Source organism: Leuciscus leuciscus (assembly GCF_965113295.1).
Source record: "Leuciscus leuciscus genome assembly, chromosome: 12".
Lineage (NCBI taxonomy): Eukaryota > Metazoa > Chordata > Actinopteri > Cypriniformes > Leuciscidae > Leuciscus > Leuciscus leuciscus.
In genome coordinates, this window is record NC_138736.1 from 32816296 (window position 1) to 32840696 (window position 24401).

At 38.6% G+C, this 24401-nt stretch overlaps 1 protein-coding gene across 5 annotated transcripts in view; it reads left to right on the forward strand.

Annotated features, from left to right (window-relative positions):
• Window positions 1-1159: 1159 nt before the first annotated feature.
• The window catches only part of pou2f2a (POU class 2 homeobox 2a), a 52193-nt gene continuing 28951 nt past the window's right edge, over window positions 1160-24401 (forward strand). For 2 of the 5 annotated variants that reach the window (XM_082186182.1, XM_082186183.1), the window contains exon 1: window positions 1160-1549. In XM_082186182.1, the coding sequence (XP_082042308.1) occupies window positions 1447-1549 (103 nt within the window). In that variant the 5' untranslated portion in view covers window positions 1160-1446. The remainder of the gene's footprint in view (window positions 1550-24401) is intronic. The other 3 variants (XM_082186184.1, XM_082186190.1, XM_082186189.1) reach the window with 3 other exon arrangements.

A 24401-nucleotide genomic window follows, 5' to 3' on the forward strand; every position in this document is an offset into this window, starting at 1 on the left:
AAATAATCACCATAACATATCAATGGCTTCTCCATAGGATGGTCGCTTAAATCGACCGTATCTTTTCCACAGACATATAGGCTACTTGCATGTAGATGAGGATATAATCACCTGATGTAAGCCACTCTGTGAATGTGTGTAAGCCTATCGATCAACGGCCCACCGCGATCATCAGAGTCATCATAATGAAGAGTAATCAAGCGATCAATACGCAGGATAGCTTGCCTTATATGGGATTAGTAAAAAAAAAAAAAAGGGAGGGGGAGGAATGGATGGAAGGAGAGAAAGGGGGGCGGGGGGAGTATAGCGGCTGCTCCTCTCGTTTCAGTGTTGCTTTCGTACCGGGAGGCGGACAGAGCTCGCAAGCTACCGGGGTTCCCAGATAACGGGACTATCGTAACGGACACACACGCACACACAGACGGATGGTGGGACAGAGCCAAAGAGCCGAATTCCGCTTAATGGGTACCGTGTTGTTTTCTTTTCGTTCAGTTTTAACATTTCGTGCCCAAGCAGTGTTGCTTATTCCTTTATTTATCGATTGATTGCGTTTTAATTACTGGCTCGTGAGTGGAAGCGAAGGGAGAGCGTGTAGAGCCGCTGCGTATAGCTTTACACGTACGTGATTACTTAAATATATTAAGCGATTATTTTATATTTTATACAAAAATAATAATATGCTGCTTGAAATGCATGCAAGGTGCGCGAGATAAACCACACAGTAGGAGAGCTAGAAACCAAATAGAGAAACCAAATATTCCTGTTAAACCTTTGTAAACCGTTTTAAAGCCAGCAACCGCGATTGATTGTAATGAACCAAATAGTTTTTGTACTAAAGTGAACAAAATTTTGACTCGAGATTTGTTTAAAAAGCGAAACCAAAGTGGAACCAGATCGCGGCGCGCGCAAGGCCATTGTGACGTTTACCGGCCGCACACCTGGTCTCGCGCGGGATATGCAAAACCCAGGAAATCTTATGAGTTACGACAACAAGTGAGTTTTGAATTTTAAAAAGTTACAGTTACAACCAACGGTTCGACTTTTGCTAGCATATGCCTAAACGTCCTGTTATTCAAAGTTGCTTATTAGATTAACGGATTTGTCAGCTAAGCAATTGTTAAATCATTGTTAAGTGACCACAAAAACACTTTTAATAGCCTATATTTAGACGATATCAAGACCGTTAGAAAGATCCGGACTATCCGTCTGTGTGTCAGTCCGAGATAGAGCATCCCCGAGGAAGCAGTAATGACTGAGAGGCGCAATACCAAAAATGTAAAGATAGCTTGAGCAGTTTACTTACGTTTTACATTCTAAACCAAATACTAACTGTTACCAAAAAGAAACAACAGTCTACTTGACAAATAAGAAACCAAAGAAAAAGAAACTCAAGACAAGCGCCAAACACAAGAGACCATAGAAGAAAAGCCCAGACGACAACGGATCATGTTTGTTCCCTTGCCGGTGCCGTTAGTGTTTCAGAGAACCGCTCCTGATTTCGGCGCCTGGCGACTCAAGTCTCCGCTGCCTCTGCGCTCCGGTAACTCCGGTAAGAGAAACCTTTACCTTCTTCTGGTTAATGTCGATAACAGCTTTACTTTCCCCCCCCTCAATACTAAGAAGAAGAAAAAAAAACTAAATGTGAAGTAGAAACACCTGTTCAGACCCAGACAACCGTCTGAATGAAATCCATATTTTTTGTATATCTTACAAAATAGGTTTATTTCCGTTTGTGTATGTATCATTAAAATGTGCCACTTTGAGTGTGTATTAATGAAGGCTAGTTGAGGTGAAAAGACGTCTGGCCATAATTGCCCTTGTTTGAATGGTTAGTCTCGGCCTCTTTTGGCTCCTTCTGTCCTCCCCGTATCTGCTGCTCCATCTGCCGTCTGACTCTCTTCTCACGACCGGTTCAGGGAATATTCATGGTAATTTATCGATTCCGCCGAGATCGATACACGCAGACACTGGGGGGAAAAGGACAGAGCGAGTGTGTGAATTTAACGACAAGTTTAAGAATGATGAGACTGAATGTCACTTTATTTGTTGATGTTTTTGTCGATTTTAAGTGCTTTCACTTTAGGGTTAAATAACGCAATTAGCTTAATTTAATCTCAAATTAAAGTCATCAATACCTGACTGTTGCGAAGAAGAAAGCTTTGAAATGGCAGAAAGAACTTTCATTTTTAGACTTTTTTTTCAAAGGTAGACTTTGCATTGTTGTATTCATGCAGTGTCTTCCCATAAGTATTGCAAATAAACAACACTTGCAATAATATAGGCATAGCCTATATTCTGTGGAGCTGATTGTAATTTAACTATTTTTTGTGCAAATTATTATAGTAGCCTAGCCTAGACTTTTTATTTAGAATTTTATTTAGGCTATATTAAACGTGAAACATGACTCTGTAATGCGAAGTATTACCTGTTTATTTGTTGTTGTAGGCTAGTGAAAAGAAAGAACATTGTATTTTCTTTCTTGTAGGCATGTATAAGGAGTGTTGGCTCTAAAGTGCTGCATTAGTGAGGGGGGCGGGTACGCGCAACGTCTGGCATTCAACGAAGCGGAAATTTTCCAACCAGCAGATGGATGGATATATTAAGATATATTAAAAGTATACGCCACTTATAGATCATCTGTCACATTGTGGCACATCCGCACACAACGACTAAAATGTAAACAAGGAAATTGAAAACTAATTTTCTGGCTGTATTTAACTCTAAAGGGTAGCCTAGGCTAGAAAGTCAGTGCATAGGCTACACTAGACCTTATTGAGATTGGACGCCATATTTATTTTCAATGTAGGCTACTTTTTTGTTATTGAAAACGCGGCTGTGAGGGACACACGTAGTTCCCTCAAAAGGTTGGGCCAAAAGTCTATTTTTTTACACGCTGTATTTGCAGAACGATTGACGTCAAAGTTAAATAATAATAATAATATAACCAATTAATTGGAGTGTGTCCCTCACAGCCTCGTTTTCGTTCTAAAAAAAAAGTGAATATGGCGTCTGCCCTGAAAAGGTTTACACCTCAAGAAATGAGAGTCTTTAATTACTTACTGGCGCCTAAATGAGCAAAGAGCCAGACGTTAAGCTGCACCACATAATGGGCCCACATGGTGATGTGCTTTCTTGAAATGCAGGTAGTGTTAAAATTGGATTGGCTTGCTCGTTTGAGGCTGGTTGGTTAGGATTTGGCTTTTTATGTCAGAAGTGAACGGGAGGATACTGAGGGAGCATAAAATAAAGATGATTCTATATTGGCTAGGACATAGACTTTCTTCAATTTACAGCGGAAAAACAATGTTAAAAGTTGTAATGTAAAAATAGTGAATACAATTTTTATTTTACAGCAAATTTATTTTGAACAGGTTCATGTGATGTTTTCATGTTTTACTGGCATCATTGATCAAGTGTGTAACCTACTTGTGTCCAGTGTTTTCCGACACTGTTGTGTGTTTGTTTTGAAATAACATTATCACTCAATGTGTTACATTTTAAATTTTTTATATTTTAACTTATTAAACTTATTTCCATGAAATTTGAAAAGTGAGCTGAATGTATTTGGTGTGTGGTTGCTGCGTGGTTTCAAGACTTTTACCTTTTCGGATTTGATAATAATGCCATAGGTTATACCTTTCAGTTCCTTGATAATATAAGACTCAAAATGGACACCAGGCGCCACAGCTGACATTAAATCCTGCAGAGGTCAGAGTGACAAGCAGAGCAGCCAGTGAGGATCTTTATGTTAGGTGAGGGAAAGTACATTTATGTTCATCCTTACTTACAGATGATAGACACTATCAAGGGCATTGGTTCAAAGTTTTTACTTGGTTTTTCCTGGCGATCACCATGAAGATATCTTACAGGTTTTACCCTGAGTATTTACTGTAGAATCTTGGCGTCATGGAGATTGGGATAGTCTACACACTATATTTATAATGGAACTGTGAGTGCTTAGTCTGTTGGGAAGCATCTATTTTCTAGAAAATTACTGATGCATCAGTGTTCATTTTAGTAAATAGCAAAACTTCACATTGCAAACATTATTGTCTTTAAATGACCTCCCTGAAATTGTATGCATCAACTATTTCACACATTTTCAGCATTGTGTAACACACTCTCACATTGGTTCTGTGGGTTCCACTAAGCCTTGGTTGTAAATGTAGCTAATAGAACCAATGCTCTTTACAGTGTCTATCATCTGTAATTTAGGCCGACAATAGATGTACTTTCCCGTACTTAACTTATCCTTATTGGCTGTACTGCTTCTTAAATCAAGATGTACAGTTTGGTCCAAAAGTCTGAGATGACATTTAAAATATGTTGTTTTTTATTTTATTAAATTACACCTGTAGAAAAGTTTTAGAATTTCCAGGGGGGAAAAATACAAAGAAAAATTAGAAATAAAATAAAATATATTTAATAGTCTGTACTTATTTTGAGGTCACAAAATATACTAGCAATGATATAACATGACGTTGGCCATGTTAACTTGTGGAATCCATGCAAGCGGACGTGCACAGTCAGGCTAATTTACAAAATACTAAGAAATTTTGATTCCAGTTCGATTTATCTTTCGAATTATACTGAAAATATAATTTGTAAGAAAAGAGACATTTAGAACCATGTTTTACTAGTGTTCTGAAACTTTTGGACTTTTATTATGTGTTTTTAGCACTTGAGAGCGAATGCTTATAGAAATGTTCACAGGAAGGTTTAATGGGTCCACCATCATCTGTTTAGGCCTCGTCATGTGGTTTTCCTGGTGCTGTGAGCAACATTGTTGCATTGTTCAGTAACACTTTATTTTAGTGTCCCTGTTACATAGTTACTATAGTAGTAATTATAAATTGGGCATAATTACATGCAACTAACCCTAAACCAAACCCTAACCCTATAGTACACTGTAAAAAAATGATATGATCAATAAGTTATGACAACATGTTTTTACATTACTCTTAAAGTTATTCAAGATTCAACAATTTATTAAGCCAGTAGATTGTAATTTAAGTTGAAATGACTTTAACATCCAAGTTCATTGTACTTAAAATAATTAATTACACTGTAACAAGGACACATTAAAAAGAGTGTAACCCATTGTTCTTTTTTTTTGTTTTGTTTTTGCATTCTCTAAACCTTTTTCAGGGTCACTTTTATGGAATAATAGGTTTTTGTGATTCTTATGCAATAAATATTTCCACAGCCTATTTTCACTGCGGCAAAACCAGTGTAAATCCAGAAAGGGCGATAAGTAGCTACTGTTTAAGAGAATTTAGGGGTCTGCTTGAGGTTAAAGGTCAAATGCGATCAGGTCACTCGATGTTCCGTCATGTGTCTGTCTGCGCAGGCGAGCCGTGTTTACACTGATACAAATTTACAGTTTGATGCGCCGTAAAGTGTTTTAACCTCAAACAGGTATTGATTAAGGAAGATCAGCCCTGCCGTCCTCAGCAAGAGAGAGCGTGTGTGTGTATAGATCGGATTTGAGCGGGAACGTCGGCGAGTCCCAGTGCTAACGTGATTGCGAATGACAAAATGTCCACCCGGGTTTGTTAGGGACATAATGGGGAATCAATAGACACAACAGAGATGTCAATACAACATGCTTTATTGCATTAAACCACCTCTCTCTTCCCCATCCCGACACCTAGGCTTACCCTCCACGCTTGCTCTAACTCACACACGCATCAACACACACATCCACTGGTTCGCGTCTTTTTTTTTCTTTTTGATGTTGCACTTACAGGAAACTGAAATCATTTGAAGTACTGCACTTATTGCACTAAGTATCTCTGGACACATACACACACATGCATTAAAACAAACGCACTCACACACGCACAGCAGTTCCCTGCTGAGAGCCTACCTTTCCGATCGGAGCCATCTCTGTCCCTCCATCCATCTCTCTCTCTCTCTTGAGTATCCATGGAGACATTCATAGGCCATTAAGCAGATGGTAATAAAGGGATGTAGGTAAACACTCTCTCCCCTGCACCGGCCCTCACCTCTGCGATGGAGACCACCATCAAGACCACTGCCGACTAAATGGACCTCATTCGGACTCCAATACCCCATATCTGACAGGGCCAAGTGGTTTTTTTCATGCTGTAGTGTGTGTTTGTGTTACCTGGTGTGTAGGTGAGGACGTATGCGTAATGATCACTGGAGGGACAGTGTGTTGGCCGATTTCTGATAGCTCTTAACACACTGAGCGCTATTATGGTCCAACCGTCTGAAATGGAATCCGGTGGTCATATTGTGCAGACGGAGCAAGACATCACAATCTCTCTTTTTTCTCTCGATGGACCTCTATCAGACTCATAAACCAAATTACATGGTACGGCCATGTTAATACACTCTCGCTGATCAACTGTGACCTGTCCCTTTATGTTTCTATGTCTCTATTGTTGGAAAACCAAGTGATACCAGTTTAAAAGAATAGGTCACATTAAAACTGTATGACTTTCTTTCTTCTTTAGAACACAAAATGAGAAGTTTTGAAGAACGTTCATGCTGCTTAATAAAAGTGGATGGTGACCAAGAACTGTAGAGAATAAAGCGCCATAAAAACATCATTGAAGTAGTCCATATGATTCTTCTGAAACCACATGATAGCTTTATGTGAGGAACAGCCTCAATTTGTGTTGCTTGACTGACAGCCGTGGTCTCCATTTACTTTCATTGTGTGGGAAAAAAAGCAGCTTGGTCATTTTGCTTAAAATAACAAATTGTGTGTTAGATTGAAGAAAGTAATATGGGTTTTGAGTAAATGATGAATTTTCTTGATTTATTATCTATGGTTCCATGAAGAACCTTTAACGTCAATGGAACCCTTCCATTGCACAAAAGGTTCTTTATAGTGGAAAAAGATTCTTCAGAAAATCAAAATGTTCTACAGACTGTTCATAGAGGCTGTTTCTGGCCTAAGGTGTTCAAGCTGGTTTATTGCTGGTCTATGGTGGTCTTCCAGCCCAAATAAGCATGCCCAAGCAATTACCCAGCTGAAAACCAGGTCCAGATGGTATAAACAACTAGCTTGGACCAGTTAGAAACCTCAGAAGCTTTGTTTCGCAATCTATTCTCAGTCACCCTTTCACTCTTAGGCTACGTTCACACTGCAGGGCTTAATGCTCAATTCCGATTTTTTGAAAAAATCCGATTTTTTTGCAAGGCCGTTCACATTTCCAAATAAATGCGACCTTTTGTGATCTCCTGTGTGAACGTGAAATGACCCAGAAGTGACCCGCATGCGCAGAAGAGTACTCAACGGTCAACGACGTCACTTGTTGTTTGCGGAACTAGCTAAACTTTAACTGTGAAGGAGGCTGTTTTGTATTTATTTTATTTTTAATTGTTTTTTTTTATTTTTTTTATTATTATTTTATTAATGTTTTCAATGCAGTGCTGTATATTGTATTTCTTTGTTAAAGGCATATCAATAAAAAAAAATAAAAAAACTTTAACTGTGATTCTCTCTCACACACACACACACGAGCGCGCGCAGCGACCGTTACACAAGAGCCAGACAGCAGCCGCTGACCTATCTAATATCAGATTCAGCACAAATAAGTTAACATAACGTATAACTTAATGGCCGTGGGCTTTTTTTTTTTTAATTAACGGGCTCGTCGAGGTCGACCCGTTCGGCAGATTTACCTCAGCTCGACGAATATGCAGTCCGTTTTCAAACCGACGACTACTTCAACGCAGAATTATGACGTTTTTCGCGTATCAATGACGTGCGGGTCGGATAAATGCGACCTGGCCGTTCAGACTGAAGTCGCATTTCAAAAGATCGGATATGTATCGGATTTGGGACCACATACCCAAGTGGCCTGGGTCGCATTTGAAAAGATCGGATCTGTGTCGTTCAGACTGTCATGAAAAGATCAGATACAGGTCGCATAGGGGCAAAAAAATCGGAATTGAGTCGTTTCAGCCTGCAGTGTGAACGTAGCCTTATACTAGTTGTTTGTACAGTATGTAAACAAATAACTTAAACCTTTGCCTTATTTACAGATTGTAAATATCACTCTTTTTATTTCCCTGGAAGCAGCTTGTGAATAGCTCTAGGGCTCTCCATTGAGGTCAGGGTCTTACTGCCTCTTAATTAAGATTAAGAATTAGATTTCAGCATGCGCGCGCACACACACACACACACACACACACACATTTACCCATGAAAAAACACATACATTTACATCTATACAACTCTTATTGTGGAACCCACAAATGAGCCATCTTGCATTGCTTTCTCCACCTCATTCCCACTTTTTAAGCCCTTGTGAAAGAGTCAGGGTTCACATTTTATTTTGGAGATAGTAGCCCTTTGGTCAAAGAGAGCAACCATTCTGTAGAACAGAAATTGTTAGCTGCTGAGTTTGTGTTTAGAAGAACAAATGTGTTAGATGAAGACCAAGGACAGATGAGTGCAAAACAATCAGGTACATGTTAATATTGCTTTGTATCTCTAACTTGCTTGAATTAATATTCACTTTGAAACTTTTATTGATTGATCTAGGTTCACCATGCAGATTTCAGAGTGTGCATGTGTGTCTTTTACAAACCGACCACCCGTGAGGTGGCTATTTAAGTAATAACTTGGGCTCGTAACAACCTTGTTTGATTGAATTTGTCTCCCACCCCTGCATTTCATATCAGCTCCTGGACCAAGGGTTTCCCTTTTTTGGGCAGGTTTTTCACCACCCAGTTTAATTTGATGGATAAGCTGTATGAAAATGAGCATGTACATGTATCTGTGTGTGTGTGTGTGTGTGTTTGGACCTCAGGGACGTGCTGCCCTTCACCATGGCTGTGTAGTGGTTACAGTCAGGTTCGAAGGGAGAAATTTAATATCCCTCCACAATGTATACACAATGAAGGGGGTATTGCAACAATGGTGCGGAATAAGCGAGAGAGAGGCGGGCGTGAGCAGCAGCTTTTAATAAATCTGAGTGCTTTTGCGCTTCAATCTTCTCAAAGTAACCGCATCTTTACCCTACACCCCCTCCTTCAAACACACACATTCACACACAATGTGAACATTTACTTTTTCACACTTTTGACAGTGGATGTGGCCAGATGAATTTATAAAAAGTCATTCAAGCCCACGTTCATGGAAAGATCACAAACTCTTTTGAATTTAAAAATTCCATCAAAAATATTTTTAGCAAAAATCTATTGAAAGTTGAAAGAAAATATTGAAAATTCAACACATGCTTGTGAGTCCAAAGGAATGTTGAGGGCCGGTTAAACACCGCACATACAAATTGTTGGGTCAAGGGATTCGTTTATGTTTTTACACAAAGACAAGCGTCCATTTCATTTTCTTGTTTTTTTGTTGTACGTCCACTTAACATTATTTTATGTCTTCTCATTCTTTTGACCCTGAAACGAAATCAATTTCTACTAATCAAACTGTCTTTCTTCTATATTTCTTAGACCCCTGTGTGACTAATCGAAATTGTATTCATTTATATTATATATATGTGTGTGTATATTATTGTATATGTACATATATACATGTATATGTGTGTACCTGGACTGTAATCTGTGTAAAAGCTTATTTCTCCTAATACACACACACACGCGCACACACACACACACACACACACACACACACACACACACACACACACACACACACACACACACACACACACACACACACACACACACACACACACACACACACACACACACTGTACAGGTAAACAGTCTTAATAAGCTTACAAATCATCTTCTGATGGTTCCTTAAGGCGATTGAATTTCAAGCACAAGATCAGCACACATACACACACTGATATAGATCAAACACATCCTCTTTCATTCCCAGACCTTGGTGTGTTGAGCTGTGTTTGCTAAGCTTTTGTCTAAAAACACAACACCATTCAGTTATCTAGTGACCAAACCACACTGACTGTACCATGTTCAGGCAGCACAGAATGAGTAAGGAGCCGTTCACCAGTTGTTGAATTCAAAAGCAGCTGGATGAAAAAGAACTCAGGAATTGAGTGTGTGTGTGTGTGTGTGTGTGTGTGTGTGTTTTAAGTTTAATGACTTAAAGGCTTTGAATGTCACTTTCCTGTAACTTTTGATCAATTTAATGCGTCCTTGCTACATAAAGGTATTAAATGTCTTTTTTTGCCACTTTGAATCTTTTTATTTACTTTTATTTCAGCAAATATCGATATGATATGATGTTATAAATGTAGCTTTAAAGAAGAATTGCACAATTAAAAGTTTAAAAAGCAATAGTTTCCAATCTCCTAATGCACTTCTGTGTTTACTCATGATGACACCTTCTGATTTGTGTATATATGAATAATATGTATTTGTATGTTGAAAATAACTAGGTCAGGTGACCCCACATCACTCCTGCTCCTCCTCCCTATATGTCTATCCATCTTCCCCTGTTCCATATGCAGGATGAATATGGTGAGTATACGTGGCGGTCAGCTGCATAATTTTATAAAGAAATCCCATGCTGATTACCCAAGAGGGTAACCACGGGAATGGTGCAGTTGGTGCGGGGTGTGGTTTACCTGACAGGCCGCCCAGCTAATCCCGCAGATAAGATAAATAGCTAGCCTAGCGCAGACCGTAAGTGGACTTGACCTCTGCCGGCACGGCAGCGGTGCATGTTTTAAGATAATGAGGGAGTTGTGACATGCACTCATGCGAGTGTACTGTGTCTATATTTAGCAGCAGATTTGTTATCGTTTTCTTTGAGTCGTAGCGTACGGCAACAAAGGAAATCTCCAGTCGCATTAGCGTATTCAAAAGAGCCCGCGTGCATACGTGAACTTCTAGAGCGACTCTTGAAAAGAAGGCTCTTGTCATGGTGACTGTGTATTTAAATTTCTCTTTTTGGAGACCCTGAAAAGAATCTGAATGTCTCAACCGGTTCAAATGGACTCAAAAGGATGCGCCATGAGCGTGAAAGACGCTCTTTTTCTGTGTTTGGCTAAAGAGACACCCCCGAATTGGAGTGTGTTCACCAGTTGTCCATTCAGCCGTGCACTCTGACCCCTCTCGCCTCCCTTTGTCTGCCCATGAGGGGCAGTGGGGGTTGACAAGTTGACCCCTGACCTTCGCCTCAGCCCTACCCCTCCTCCACCTCTTTCTCGTGCCCCCTTCCATTCACATGCAGCCACTCATCATCCCCCCTCTCCTCCTTTTCATCTCGTCCCGTCTTTCTAAAAGCGCCTTTTTCTTATTGACTCATCCGCCGTCTCAAGTTCAAGGCCTTGCGGGCCGCTTGCATTGAAGCAGACTGAGGAAACCTCTGTCTATACTGTCTTAATACACCATGTTCTTGAATTGCAAACAACATTTTGGAAATAACAAACAACGTGATGTGCACCAAAATTGCCTCCAAAATTTGGAGATATTGCACATTGTAATGTTGTTTGTAGTAGACCATTGAGATTGTCTCCAAATGTATCTCCAAAATCCAAGTAAATCAATTGTGGTTGGGTTTAATATAATGACTTGTGTTGCTTATTTTGGTAACACTTTATTTTACATGGAATTTCTTGCCATACATATTGTTTCAAAAGTCTTCAACCTCAATTTCCAATGCTCATTATAAGTCCATCAGCTCTTTCAAGATTAATCAAAACATGTAAGAATAACTTGAATGAACCACAAAATCCTTGACTGTCAGTAAATACCGCAATACGCAACCAGTGACCTTTCACATGTCACAAAAAAACAGATTGTGGAAACACATGAAAGAAACAGCCTCTCGCACACAAGTGTCCTTTATTAGCTGCTCAGCAGACACACATTCACATGTTTTCCTTCTGTGTGGTTCAACACAAAAGGAGAGGTGAGAGGTGGAGGTGAGCGATGTGTGAATCGTTGAAAAAAAGAGATGCATGTAAAGGATGAAAATTAATCAAAACATACACATGTAAACTCATACAGGGTTTTTGTGCGAATGTGGTTATGATGTCCTTTCTTTGGATGGTGCAGTTAAATGACTTTCAGAGTGACCTAAGAGTTGAGGATTGAAAATAGAAAAGGGAGGAGGCTTGAGATCGGGACAAAGGCAGAATTTGTCGGATTTCACGTGAATGCGTTATCAGAATTCGCTGAGCTGTAAAAAAGACAAATCTCAAGGACATGATATATTTTTAGTGCTACTGAGTCTGATGTCTTAATTGCAATGTAAATCGCAAAATATTAGAACATTTTTGCACGTTTTTTTGGTATACTCTGTTAAACTTAATTATAATATTTACTGAACTTTGTTCAAATTTGCATGACGACAACAGGCTGCCGAATGCTCTACTATAGAAGATGATAATAGTTTGTTGTACAGTTGTGAAAGGAAATGAAACTTTACTCTGTACGTATAATCTGTAGATGCAGTTTTAAGACCCCTATTTTAACACACACACAGAGATATAAACTTACTCACATACAGACACACCAACTGCGCTTTCTGTCCTAAAAGCCCCCTTTTACTCCCTCAATTTTGTCCATTTCTCATCCATCCTCTCAGCTTTTGTATTAGAAGGCCGTGATAAACCACATACAGAAAATTACACAAAAAGATGTGCTTGTCAGAATTATGAGCCTCACCACATATGTCTTACCTTGAAGATTTTTCCTCACTTCTTTGTTTATCTGTTTGGAAATGACAAAGCTAACAATTATGTGCATCAATGCACTTAATGGTAAATTGGAGTATGTGTTAATTCTCTGTATGGCGATACAACTGTAGGAATGGTACATTTGTGTGTGTCGTTTTTCAAGGCTAGAACTATTAAAACATTTGTCACTCTGATGGAGTGCTCAGAGAATGTTGTATCTGTCTACATTGTGCTTTAGTGTTATTTCAGCAATAGACATATGCTGGTGACCACATAGTCATTAGTAGTTAGCCTATATGTTTAGGTAATGCTGCATACTAGAGCGTTTCAAGTCAATTTATTGTTTGAAAAGTCTCCCATGAATACAAGGAATGCTAATGAAGTTGTGTATGCTGTTTTCAAGAAAGCATTTAATACAGTCAGTCTGTTCACTGATGTATTTTAGTGAATTATAGATACATGTTGCTTTTTTGGACTATTGAAGTCAGCTTTTTAAATTACAGTAGTCAACATTTGAAGTAGATCAAAAAAGTTCATGAAAGTTGTCCTTAGACAAGAACGGGTATTGTTCAAAATGCATGTATAACTTTGATGAAAGGTTTTGATCCACTTCAGATGTTGACTACTGTATTTGAATAGCAGTACACTGAAATTTAAAGTCTCTTATGATCATCAAGGCTGTATTTATTTTATTAAAAAAAGACACTACAAACAGTAATATGAAATATAATTATAATTTAATGTAACTCTTCTATTTTAATACATTTTAAACTCTGATGGTAAAGCTGAATTTTCAGCATCATTACTCCAGTCTTCAGTGTCACATGATTGTTCAGAAATCATTCTAATATCTTGATTTGCCGCTCAAGAGACATTTCTTGTTACTATCAATGTTGAAAACAGTTGTGCTGCTATTTTTGTAGACACAATTTAACACTGGATGACTATAAATTTCATTCAAAATACTTTTTTTTTTTTTAAATAGAAATCTTTTGTCACATTATCAATATCCTTGCTGAATAAAAGTATGAATTTCTTACCCCAAACATTTGAACAGTAGCATAGTTTAACTGACATTTTAGAAAAATGAATATGAAATGAGAATATTTTTATTGGACTTTTCACTTATAGGTTACTGTGATTCAAAATAACTTCTTGTTTATTCATTTATTTATTTTAAGCTGTATAATCTCTTAGTTAACATGAGTTTGCATGATTAAATAATAAATATTCTTTTAGGGAATGCTGATTGTTCATTTATTTAATTAACACAAGGTAGGATTTACGGACATCAATAGAGTCACAGACATTGTATTGATGAAGAGCGTCCAGAGAGGTTGTTGCGTGTTCCCATCCGTATCGTTTCTGCAATGAGAAGGCTAGTTAACAGGAACAGGGGAGGTTCAGGGTTCGGAAATGAGAAATGACCCAAAGCCACACCACCAACCCCTCCCTCACTGTCCCATCCCCCTCTCCTTTATCCTTCCCCCAGGAAAGAACATAGCAGAGGGATGGGTCAGAAGAAGGGGTGAAAAAAAAGGTGGATGGGGGGGGGGGGGGGGGGTATGAGAGAGAGAGAGACAGAAAGCATTAAAATTCATGGCCTTTTTTATTTTCCCCACTGAAAATCAATACCGTCTACTATGGATGAGGTGAACAGTGGACAACAGTGGTTGTGGGCAGGGGCGGATGGAAGGGGGTGGTTGGGGGGGTAGATAGATGGATGATGGTGGTGTGGGGTGGGGGGGTGGATGGATAGGTTGTTGTTCATTAAGTGTAAGCTGCAGTGCTGGGGATCCTCAGTAGAGGCTATTGTCCAAGTGGCAGTAACATAAGGAAAAGGGGACGATGGGCCAAAGCAAGACCATTGAACAGGGGCAGGTACACACGGAACACACACACACATACACAATTCCAAACTAGCACTGTGATGGTACCATAGTCCTTGGATATTGGGTATTACCATCAATAGAAAATCTGGGACTCAAAACCTGGAAAAAGAGCAACTTAAAACAATAAAAAAAAAAAGAACAAATCACCCAGAATTAAAGTAAAGAGTAAATAATGGAGGATTTGTCATTTTTGGGTGCATATCACTTTAAGGTTCTGCACCATTTCTAAGGTCAAAAATGCACATTTGTGACCACCTTTGTGCAGACAAATTTGAATCAATTCAAGCCTCAAACAGAATTTGAACCACTGCGAGATCCAAAACCAAGCTGAATCAATTAAAACTTTTAATTTACTTTGAATCAATGGAAACATCAACATGAATTCGCATCACTCTAAAGGCAGGGACACACCAAGCCTACGGTCAGCCGTCGGGACGTTTTTTAACATCAGTCGGCTTAACGGGTTAATCACTGCTGGCTCTAATCGGACGTCGTCTGTTTTTTTGGCTGATTCAGCATGTTGAATTTTGGTGTGTTCAAGCGCAGCCGACATCAACACAGTCGGCTTTCATCGCCACTCGTTTTTTTGGTGTCGGCTTGGTGTGTCCCGGGCTTAAATTCTTTTAATTTCCAGCAGATTTGAGACCATGTGAACTAAGCACTAAATCAAATTTAAATCATTGCAAGCTTTGATTTGAGTTTGAATCAATAAAAGCGGCAAACTGAATTTGAATCGCTGCAGCTTTGAATCAAATTTGAATCACTGTCTGCAGTATCTGAATCTGAATCACTCCGACCTTCTAAGTGACTTTGAATAACTGCAAGTTCAAAATGAATTTGAATCACTCTAAACTTACTAAATAAATAATATTTGTGACCATGTTAACTTTGTACAGACGATCAGATGTTCTTCCATCTGCTGAAGCACAAGATGCTCTTTTGATCATTCTCAGATAATTCAGATTTTTTTTCATGTCAGCTCCAGTGCTGTTGTCATTCAAGCAAAAGAGAAGCACCAGAAATTCATGCAAATTTGAAAGTTTTCATTGAAACGGTTATGCTGATGATATGGTTTGCTATGAAATAAAGCTGTTAAACTAGAAAAATGCTAAATAGAAGACGCTTGGACCCTATTCTATATTTATATATAATGTCTTTGTATTCAGCCCATCAGAAATGACAGCTTCTTGTCCCGGCTTGTTCACACTCAGCGGTAGTCTGGTTTCTCACTCTATTCTCGGAGGCATGGAGAGACACTCACCTCTCACACTTCCTCCCCAGGACACCAGGAAGCCCATTACGATTGTGCATACATGTATGTCCAAACGCTCCACACACTCATACTTGTGTATATATTTGAGGGGGGCTCTCTGTGCATATACAGGACTTGTGAGGTTGGTTACTATGGGGATAGGTGTGGAGGTGTAGCCCGTGCCTTTTTTTCTGACGTGGGTAAAAGAGTCATAAATAATGAAAAGGAAACTGCATTGAAATGCAAAGGCTGAGGCGTAGACATGTGGGTCGTATCGACATTTGTGAATTCTGGGATCCACACAGTGCAGAGTTTCTATCTCAAACCTGTAGAGCATCTGAAATGTAGCAGCATTTCTACTGATCTTGATAAGTTGTCACCTTATATTTGTCATAAATTATTAAGATGTGTATTTAGCTACGGATTTTTGTGCATTTACATTTATTGTTGCATTTAAAAAAAACAGTATACACTGCACATAATTAAGCTGTAAGTAAATGAATCTGTAGTTATTTTTTATCAATTCAGTTTAGTTTCTTATTTGACCTTTTCAGAAGTTTGTTTGTATTGGAATAGTCATACATTTGGTAATTAATTATAATTCACAGAAAACATGTTTAGTTTTTTAGAATAAAACCCTTTCTTTCATAATTTGCATATGGAAACAGGAATGCAGAAGTATTTGTGTGTATGATTTGTGTTGTGAATTGTCTGACAGCACTTGCTAAGCTTGTAGATCTGATTTTCTAATTTTGCAATATTTCCAGCATGCGTCCTTTTGAATCACTGCAAGCTTTGAATCAAATATGAATCGATGCAAGCTTCAAACTGAATTTGAATCACTGCAACTTAGAATCGAATTTGAATCACTGCAACTTAGAATCAAATTTGAATCACTGCAAGTTAGAATCGAATTTGAATCACTACAACTTAGAATCGAATTTGAATCACTGCAAGTTAGAATCGAATTTGAATCACTACAACTTAGAATCGAATTTGAATCACTGCAACTTAGAATCAAATTTGAATCACTGCAAGTTAGAATCGGATTTGACTCACTGCAAGTTCCAAAACAAATTTGAATCACTCCAACCTTCTAATTAAAAACTTCAAAACTAATTTTAATTACTCTAAACTCCTCATTGAATTTAAATCACTGTAAATTTTGAATCATATTCAAATCCATTCATGCTTAGTTCTAATTGAATTCTAATGAATGCAATCATTTGAGTTAAATTTGTATGACTGTGAGTTTCAAATCAAATTGAAATCCCTGCAAGCCTCAAAACAAATTCGAATCACTTGGCGCTTTGAAACCGCTTCGATTATAATGGGAGTGTTTTAGGTTTGTCGTGCCACTCGCTCACTGTATAGATGGGGTTGTATAGACTTTCAGATGACAGATAGAGGTTTGAATTGCACATTGAATCGCACTTTGAGTGGCCTTTTTTATATCTAAGATTACACATGGAGGTGAACATCATGGATATAGGCCTGAAGTACAGATAGAGGTTGGAGTGCATTTCATGCTCACAGGTGAGGAGGAATGTGTGTGTGTGTGTGTGTGTGTGTGTGTGTGTGTGTGTGTGTGTGTGTGTGTGTGTGTGTGAACGCGGACCCTTTGAAGTGGAAAAGGCCTCTGGTTGGCAGTAGGCCAGTGCATCAATAAAGCCAACTGGAGTTTGAGAGCCAGTGAGAGGCATTTAAGTTCCATTTCTCCCAGGCCTTACAGCTCAGGAAAGACCGTCTCTCTCTCTCTCTCTCTCTCTCTCTCTCTCTCTCTCTCTCTCTCTCTCTCTCACGCCCTCACAGAGAGAGAGTAATCAGGCCAGTCTTGTGCACTACAATGTACGAAAGTGCCATAATTGAATATGTGTGTCCAGCTGTTTATGTCTGTGTGTGATTGGTTGCTGATTTTGAAGTGGCTTGTTAGACACACTTGCACAGTAGGGTCGACTTTCAAGTTTAATCATGAAAGATGTATTTTTGCACAATGTACAAAGCACACATCTGCAGCTGAAGACACAAACATACACATCTTTCTTTAGTTCTTGTCTGCTAATCTGGTTTCATGTTGTCACTAATAGCCGCAACATGTAACTACACCTCTCACTTTGTACGTCTGTTTCCTCAGCAGTGATTTACAATTTTCGTCCAATACAAGAGGCGGAAACCTGTGATTTATGCAGAATGCCTGATGCCCTTTTGTTAGTCCTATTTCTTTCCAGTAAAGTTGCAGTTTCATGGCTTTTTGACATTTTTATTGATACTGAGTGTGACTCAAACCTGAGTCTCAAAGCACGTGTGTAAGGCCCAAAACATACTTTATGCAGGTACAAGATTCTGTTGTGCATACTTTCCAAATTTTTGATTTACAATTGTGATTAACAAAAAATTTTTTTACAACTTTTTGGTGCCACAGACTAGGGATAGGTTTGCGATTTGCGATATACCGGAATTTTTTTCCTCACGATAAGAGTTAGTCTTCCCGCGATAATAACGATAAAGCTTAGTTGATGACGGGACCCATTTGCAGCTCACGCGCATGGCGGAAGGCGGACGTGAAGCTGAGGCGAAGTTTATCGCTAAACGAGTAACTACCTCTAAAATCCGTAAAAGCGCACTATATCAGTGCATCTCAATGAATGCACAGTGTATTTGGCGCGCAGTATACACTAGTGTGAGGCGCACGACTCGCTGTCACTTTGCTGAGAGCGCTCAGTGTTTCTCACACACTCGAAGAGAGAGCGAGAGAGTCTTACATACCACGCAGAATTAAAGTGTACATGACGTCTGCATGTAAATGATATTATTTGTTGTATTTTCCTGTAAAAATAAAGTTCATTTGGAATTATTCAGCATTTATGAGCAAGCAGAAACTAATGCGCAAACGCAGACGTGATTAATATTCATGAACCCAGCAGCTCATCAATCCTTAGTGCGGTTTATATTGTTATTAGTATTAGAATTCATAGTAGTATTATTAACTTGTTCGTTTTTTAACTTGTAATTGCTTTGAATTATTATTGTGTGATGTTTTTCAGTACAGTTGCACTATTTAAACATTATCTGCACTTTCACAGAAGAAACGTATATCTGCAACTATTCCATTTCTGCAAGGGATGGTGTTTGGATTTACAATTCTTTTATGTAATTGGTATTTTATAGTAGCCTATTTGATGATGGTACGTTTTACTTTAGATCAATGTTTGTGTTTCTGAGGCTCTCATGAATGCATGCTGCTATAACTTGTAGCCAAAAACAGTGATGAATATGGTACTATATTTATATAGTCATTAATATCGTTATCACAATAAATGGCAGAAGATTTCGTGATATATTTTTAAGTCCATATCGCCCATCCCTACCACAGACCCTCATATAGAGAAAGTTTCCTGTTTGAAAACCTCTGATCCGTGCAATGATTATTAAAGGACGTAATATCCACTGGAAAACAGGGCGGGACATAGCGAGCAGCTCCTCCCCCTTTTTTAAAATAGCAATAGCGTTTTGTTTATACCACAGCTCGGCTGGAGCCCTTGAGCTCTGTAAAGCTGCAGTGTCCTCCAAATCACTTTAAACTATAGCATTCTGTGCAGAATTCAAATAGATCCGTTAATCTTTTCTGGTCTGCGCCGACTCGCTCATATGATCCACTCTGTGCTTATTGTGTCTCAGGACTGGAGCAGACTGTGCGCGCTGCGACGGTTCGCGTCACACTAACATAAAACCAGACTTCATTCTTGTCAAGTTGCTTATCAACAGTTTAACAACATATCAACAGTTTGTTTACTAAGATTGCTTTGCCATGTCAGTAGTTGAGCTACAAAAGAATATTTACTGTAGAACACAACAGCTTTAACACAAACCTGCTTTGTATTATGAATTTGCTCAATTGGTTTGTAATACATTTTGGGAGGCGGTAAAGTTGAGAGTGGTAAGAAATGTTTTGATTTTCAAATGCGTTAAATGTGTCAAAGGTATAGAAAGAATGAGCAAAACCGCTTTTCCATGATTTCTTCGCAAAGCATTTTTTAGTTTTCACTGAAAACGACAAATACTGGAATCATTTAACTCTCGTTTCCCTGTTTTACTTTCATTGACTTAACAAAACACTTTCTTTGTCCACCACAGTGTTCCGTGTCTTTTTCGGTCCCGTTTGCTTCGTACAACTTTTTGCATCACTCAGCTTTTTTTCTGCCAACTCACAACCTATTTGCAGTACCCCCCCACACACAAAACACGCAGCCGTCCTCCATCTCTCTCTCTCTTTCTGTCTCTCTCCCTCTCCCCTTCTCTCTATTGATCTAGTCATAGTTTTCTGTCTTCAGCCTGCTGGCTGGCTGGCTTTAATCAATACAGATAATTGTCTGCTTTCTCCCGATGCCAAACAGTCTGTGTTTTTTCTCAATGAATCCAGGTCTTCCCCCAACTTACACACATACACACACGCAGGGTCCACCTACCCGGGATTCCCCCCCCATTAATGACGGGAGATAACCTGCTTTCCTTACCGATTTTTCCTCCCCCCCTCTGCTCCCCCTCTCATCGATTGCCGTGAGATATCGCCCCACGTGCACCTCTCTCCCAGTGTAAACACGCCGAACACGTGGCACCACAACTACACACACTCTCGCATAAACAAATACGCTAAGCATGCATTAGCAAATACGCGTGACGTTAAATTTAGGTTATGTTGACATTTGCTCCATCTGATTATAAGAGGTAAAGATATCAGAAACTTATTTAGTTGTTCATTATAGCTGAATAGCACAAATTGCTTTATCTTAAGCCTCATACTTGTAGATAAATGTCTTAACATGGTAAATTCAGGTTGCTTGGTAGAGTATGTACATATCTTCTGATTTCATTGTGCTTATTTAGTTGATGACAAACATAAGTATAAAGTATATAATGTTCAGTATGTGATAAATCTAGCGTGGACCATGGTTAAACAACTTTTTACAGGTTACTGTGTGGGCTTAGAATCCTCAATACAAACCAAATCGCAATTTGAATTTTTGTCTCAATCAGACAAAAAAAAAACTTGACTACAAACATCACAGGTCAGTGAAAAGGCAAGGACGTCTTTTCCAAAAGCAGCGTACCTCTAGATATTGTCAGGCAAGGTTTTGCAAATCTTTAAAAGTGAAGGACTTATCTACATATGGAGCTGTTTTATGCTCAAGGTCATAGCTTAGAAATGATGTTGATGAAATTCAGAGGACTTGAATGGAAGTGTCTGCTCGATCAAAACAATTACTATCAGGGAATAATTTCTTTGCACACAACTTGACGGATGTTCTTTAGATCTCTAAGCATCATTAAGCATGCAGGAGAATCTGTTTCTTTGTCAGGTTAATGCTACATATAATAGCATTCATGTGTTAAAGACAACATTAAATCAATATCGACTCCATTTACTTTATTAATAAATGCCCCCTGGTCTTACTGTGCACGATTCATCAGTTTATGTTTCTTTTTTTTAAAGTATATTTTTTATAATCTGTCATTACTTTCTTTGCCTGTGAAACCGCATGGCTTGATTAACCTAATGTAACCTGGGCAGCAGCATGGGTGGGGAAAAATAATTTTATAGGGTTAGTTTACCCAAAAATATGTCATTAATTACTCAGCTTCATGTCGTTTCAAACCTGTAAGACTTTCGTTCATCTTTGAAGCACAAATGATGATCTTTTTGATGAAATCTGAGAGCTTTCTGTCTCTCCATTGACAGCAATACAACTGACACTGACGCTTCAAAAAGTTCATAGAGATCATAAAACTAATCCATATGAATTGAGCGGTTTAGTCCACATTTTCTGAAAAGACTTGATCACTTTATATGATGAACAGATTGAATTTAGGCTTTTATTCACATATAAACATTGATCAGCGAACATAAACAGAACCTGAACTGACGTGGAGAAACCTCTTGAGGAAGCTCAAACGTGCTGCGTAACACGAGAATGAACCTCATTGGTTCTTGCTGAAGCTCAAACATGCTGTGTAACACGAGAATGAACCTCATTGGTTCTTGCTGAAGCTCAAACATGCTGCGTAACACGAGAATGAACCTCATTGGTTCTTGCTGAAGCTCATAATGCTGCGTAACACAAGTTGTATCAGTTGTGTAGCTGTCAATGGAGAGACAGAAAGCTCTCAGATTTCATCAAAAATATCTTCATTTGTGCTCCAAAGATGAACGAGAGTCTTACAGGTTTGAAACGACATGAGGGTGAGTAATTAATGAATTTAATAAAAAAAATTGGCTGAACTATCCCTTTAATCAATAATATCACAGTATGATATGTTAAAGTTTAGGGTTAGGGTTAGTCAAATCAGGGTTATCAGTGACAGTGCCTAGTTTGCAACCAGAGTTTGAGTCTGACTGAATTTTCCCTTTATATTGCCAGAGAAGTGGCAAAAAAGGGGCATAAATACTTATGCAAAAATACAAAAATGACTATTATTCTAATATGCAATATTCATTCACATTGTAAAACAATATGGTAGTAGGTCACTACAATCTGCATGTTGCATGATATTCTTTATTGTCTTTATTGTCCTTTACATACATTATTTCCTTATTATTGTTCACTTTGTTTTACACATTTTTTTCCTCTATTCATTAGTCTGTGGTCCAGTGTCCAGTATTGAGGTTCTGGAGATTCAGCCATTTTGTGTGTCTGATTTTTTGCTGGTGCAATGAGAACACGGCCTGATCCAATTTGTGTTGGTCACCAGTGTGAAATGGCGGTCGGCTGGGGGACCGGCGCTCTCCAAAGCCTCTCAGCTCTCTTCCTCTCCTCATTTTTCTCTCTCTTTCACTCTTTCTCTCAGCTGGTGATGTGCCACTCTCCCAGCACCTCAGTACACTGGCACCCAGCAAGACCACAACCCAGCAATCAAGAGACGGCACACATATACATGCAGGCACTGACAGAAATACACTCTTTTAGTCTCTTTTAATATCGTTTAAATATTCACTGAGATATAAATTAGTTTAAATTATATATATATATATATATATATATATATATATGTATATATGTGTGTGTGTGTATATATATATATATATATATATAGTATAGGTTATACTGTAAAATTATTATTTTTTTAAATGCATATTTAAAATGTAAATAAATATATATGTCTTAAAATATAATCTTTTACGGCATTTATAGAAACTATCTCGCTTAGTGTCTTTTTAAATAATCAGATTATGATTTTTTTATTTTCAAAGTTATAACAATTTTTTTAACTTAAATTAAATACTTAATATAATAGATGTATAATATAGATTATACTGTAAAATTATTTAACATCTAAAATGTAAATGTATATATATATATTCAAAGTTACAGTAAGAACTGTATTCGATCTTTCTAAGACATTTATTGAAGATGTTTTAAAAGAAAAAAGAGGATATTCCTTCCTTGACAAATGAGCCAAATAAATTTCATAACTCATAGAAAATCTTCAAAATAATTTTAGTTCATGATAGAGAGAATTTTGTATATTCTTAAGATGAGTATTTGAATAAGATGGCATCAGTAGCATTCATTTTATACATTTTTATGACTTTATTTCTTTATTTTATTTACATCCTTTATTTTTACGTCCACAATAAGATCTATTTCAGTTCTGTTTGCTCCTTTTGACAGAAAGTGCAGTTCCCTAACAAACTACAAATCAAAAGGTGACTTCACAAAGTACTTTTAAGCCACATCGAGCACACGCACACTCCCCTTTCAACATCTTTAACACAAAAACACATATCTTGCCATTTCCCCTTCAAATACACAACACTCACTGTGATTTTGGTAAAATTGCCATGCTTGACGACCATATAGCCGACGACGTAGCAACAAAGAGAGTGAGCGAGCGAGCGATGGATGGGGGGAGATGGGGGTGTTTGTGTGTGTCATTTGGTGAGTGAACATAAGTGGCACTGAGGCAGTGGAAAGGTAGGCTGATGGAGAGGGCGAGGTAAAATTAGACAGCAGAGTGGCCACCTTTTTCAGCCAGAGCTTAGGACGCCGTCCGAGTACGAATGTGGCCATGAGCCTCGCCATTCAAAATGGAGTTTTGTTAAATAACCTGTGATGGCTCTCGAAAGAAGCGCAGGTGCTGTGGCCGAAATGGACGAAAGAAAGGCAGGAGGAGGAGAAGAGGTTGAACACACCCCAGGGAACCATGGGTGAAAAACCTTGCCCAAGGGCACGAGCGAAGGGTAGAGGGGGCCTTCATCCACACAACTATCCCTCTCTTTTTCCCCTCCCTCCATTCTTCAGAGGAATTGTCAGTCTATTTCCACACAGCCTTCCTAATGTTTTCAGATGCTGAGGTGCTGTTAGCATCACCGCGCTAGCCGGCGACAACACACCTACCTTACAAAACAGCCTTCGATCCTCCAAGAGCAGGAAAAGCGTGTATCTTTCTGTCGATTTCTCTCCCTTTTGTCACTTTTTCACCTCCCTTCACAGGAACGCTGACATTTGTTGAGCCCACATCAGAAATAACGCTTAGCCAAGTGCGCAAGACGATAAAAGAGACAGGAATCAAGAAATTAGTCTGAGGACGAGGGAATAAGAGATCTGTAAGTTTGTGTGTTTTCATCCATGTTTGAATTGTGAGGCCCACTGTTGA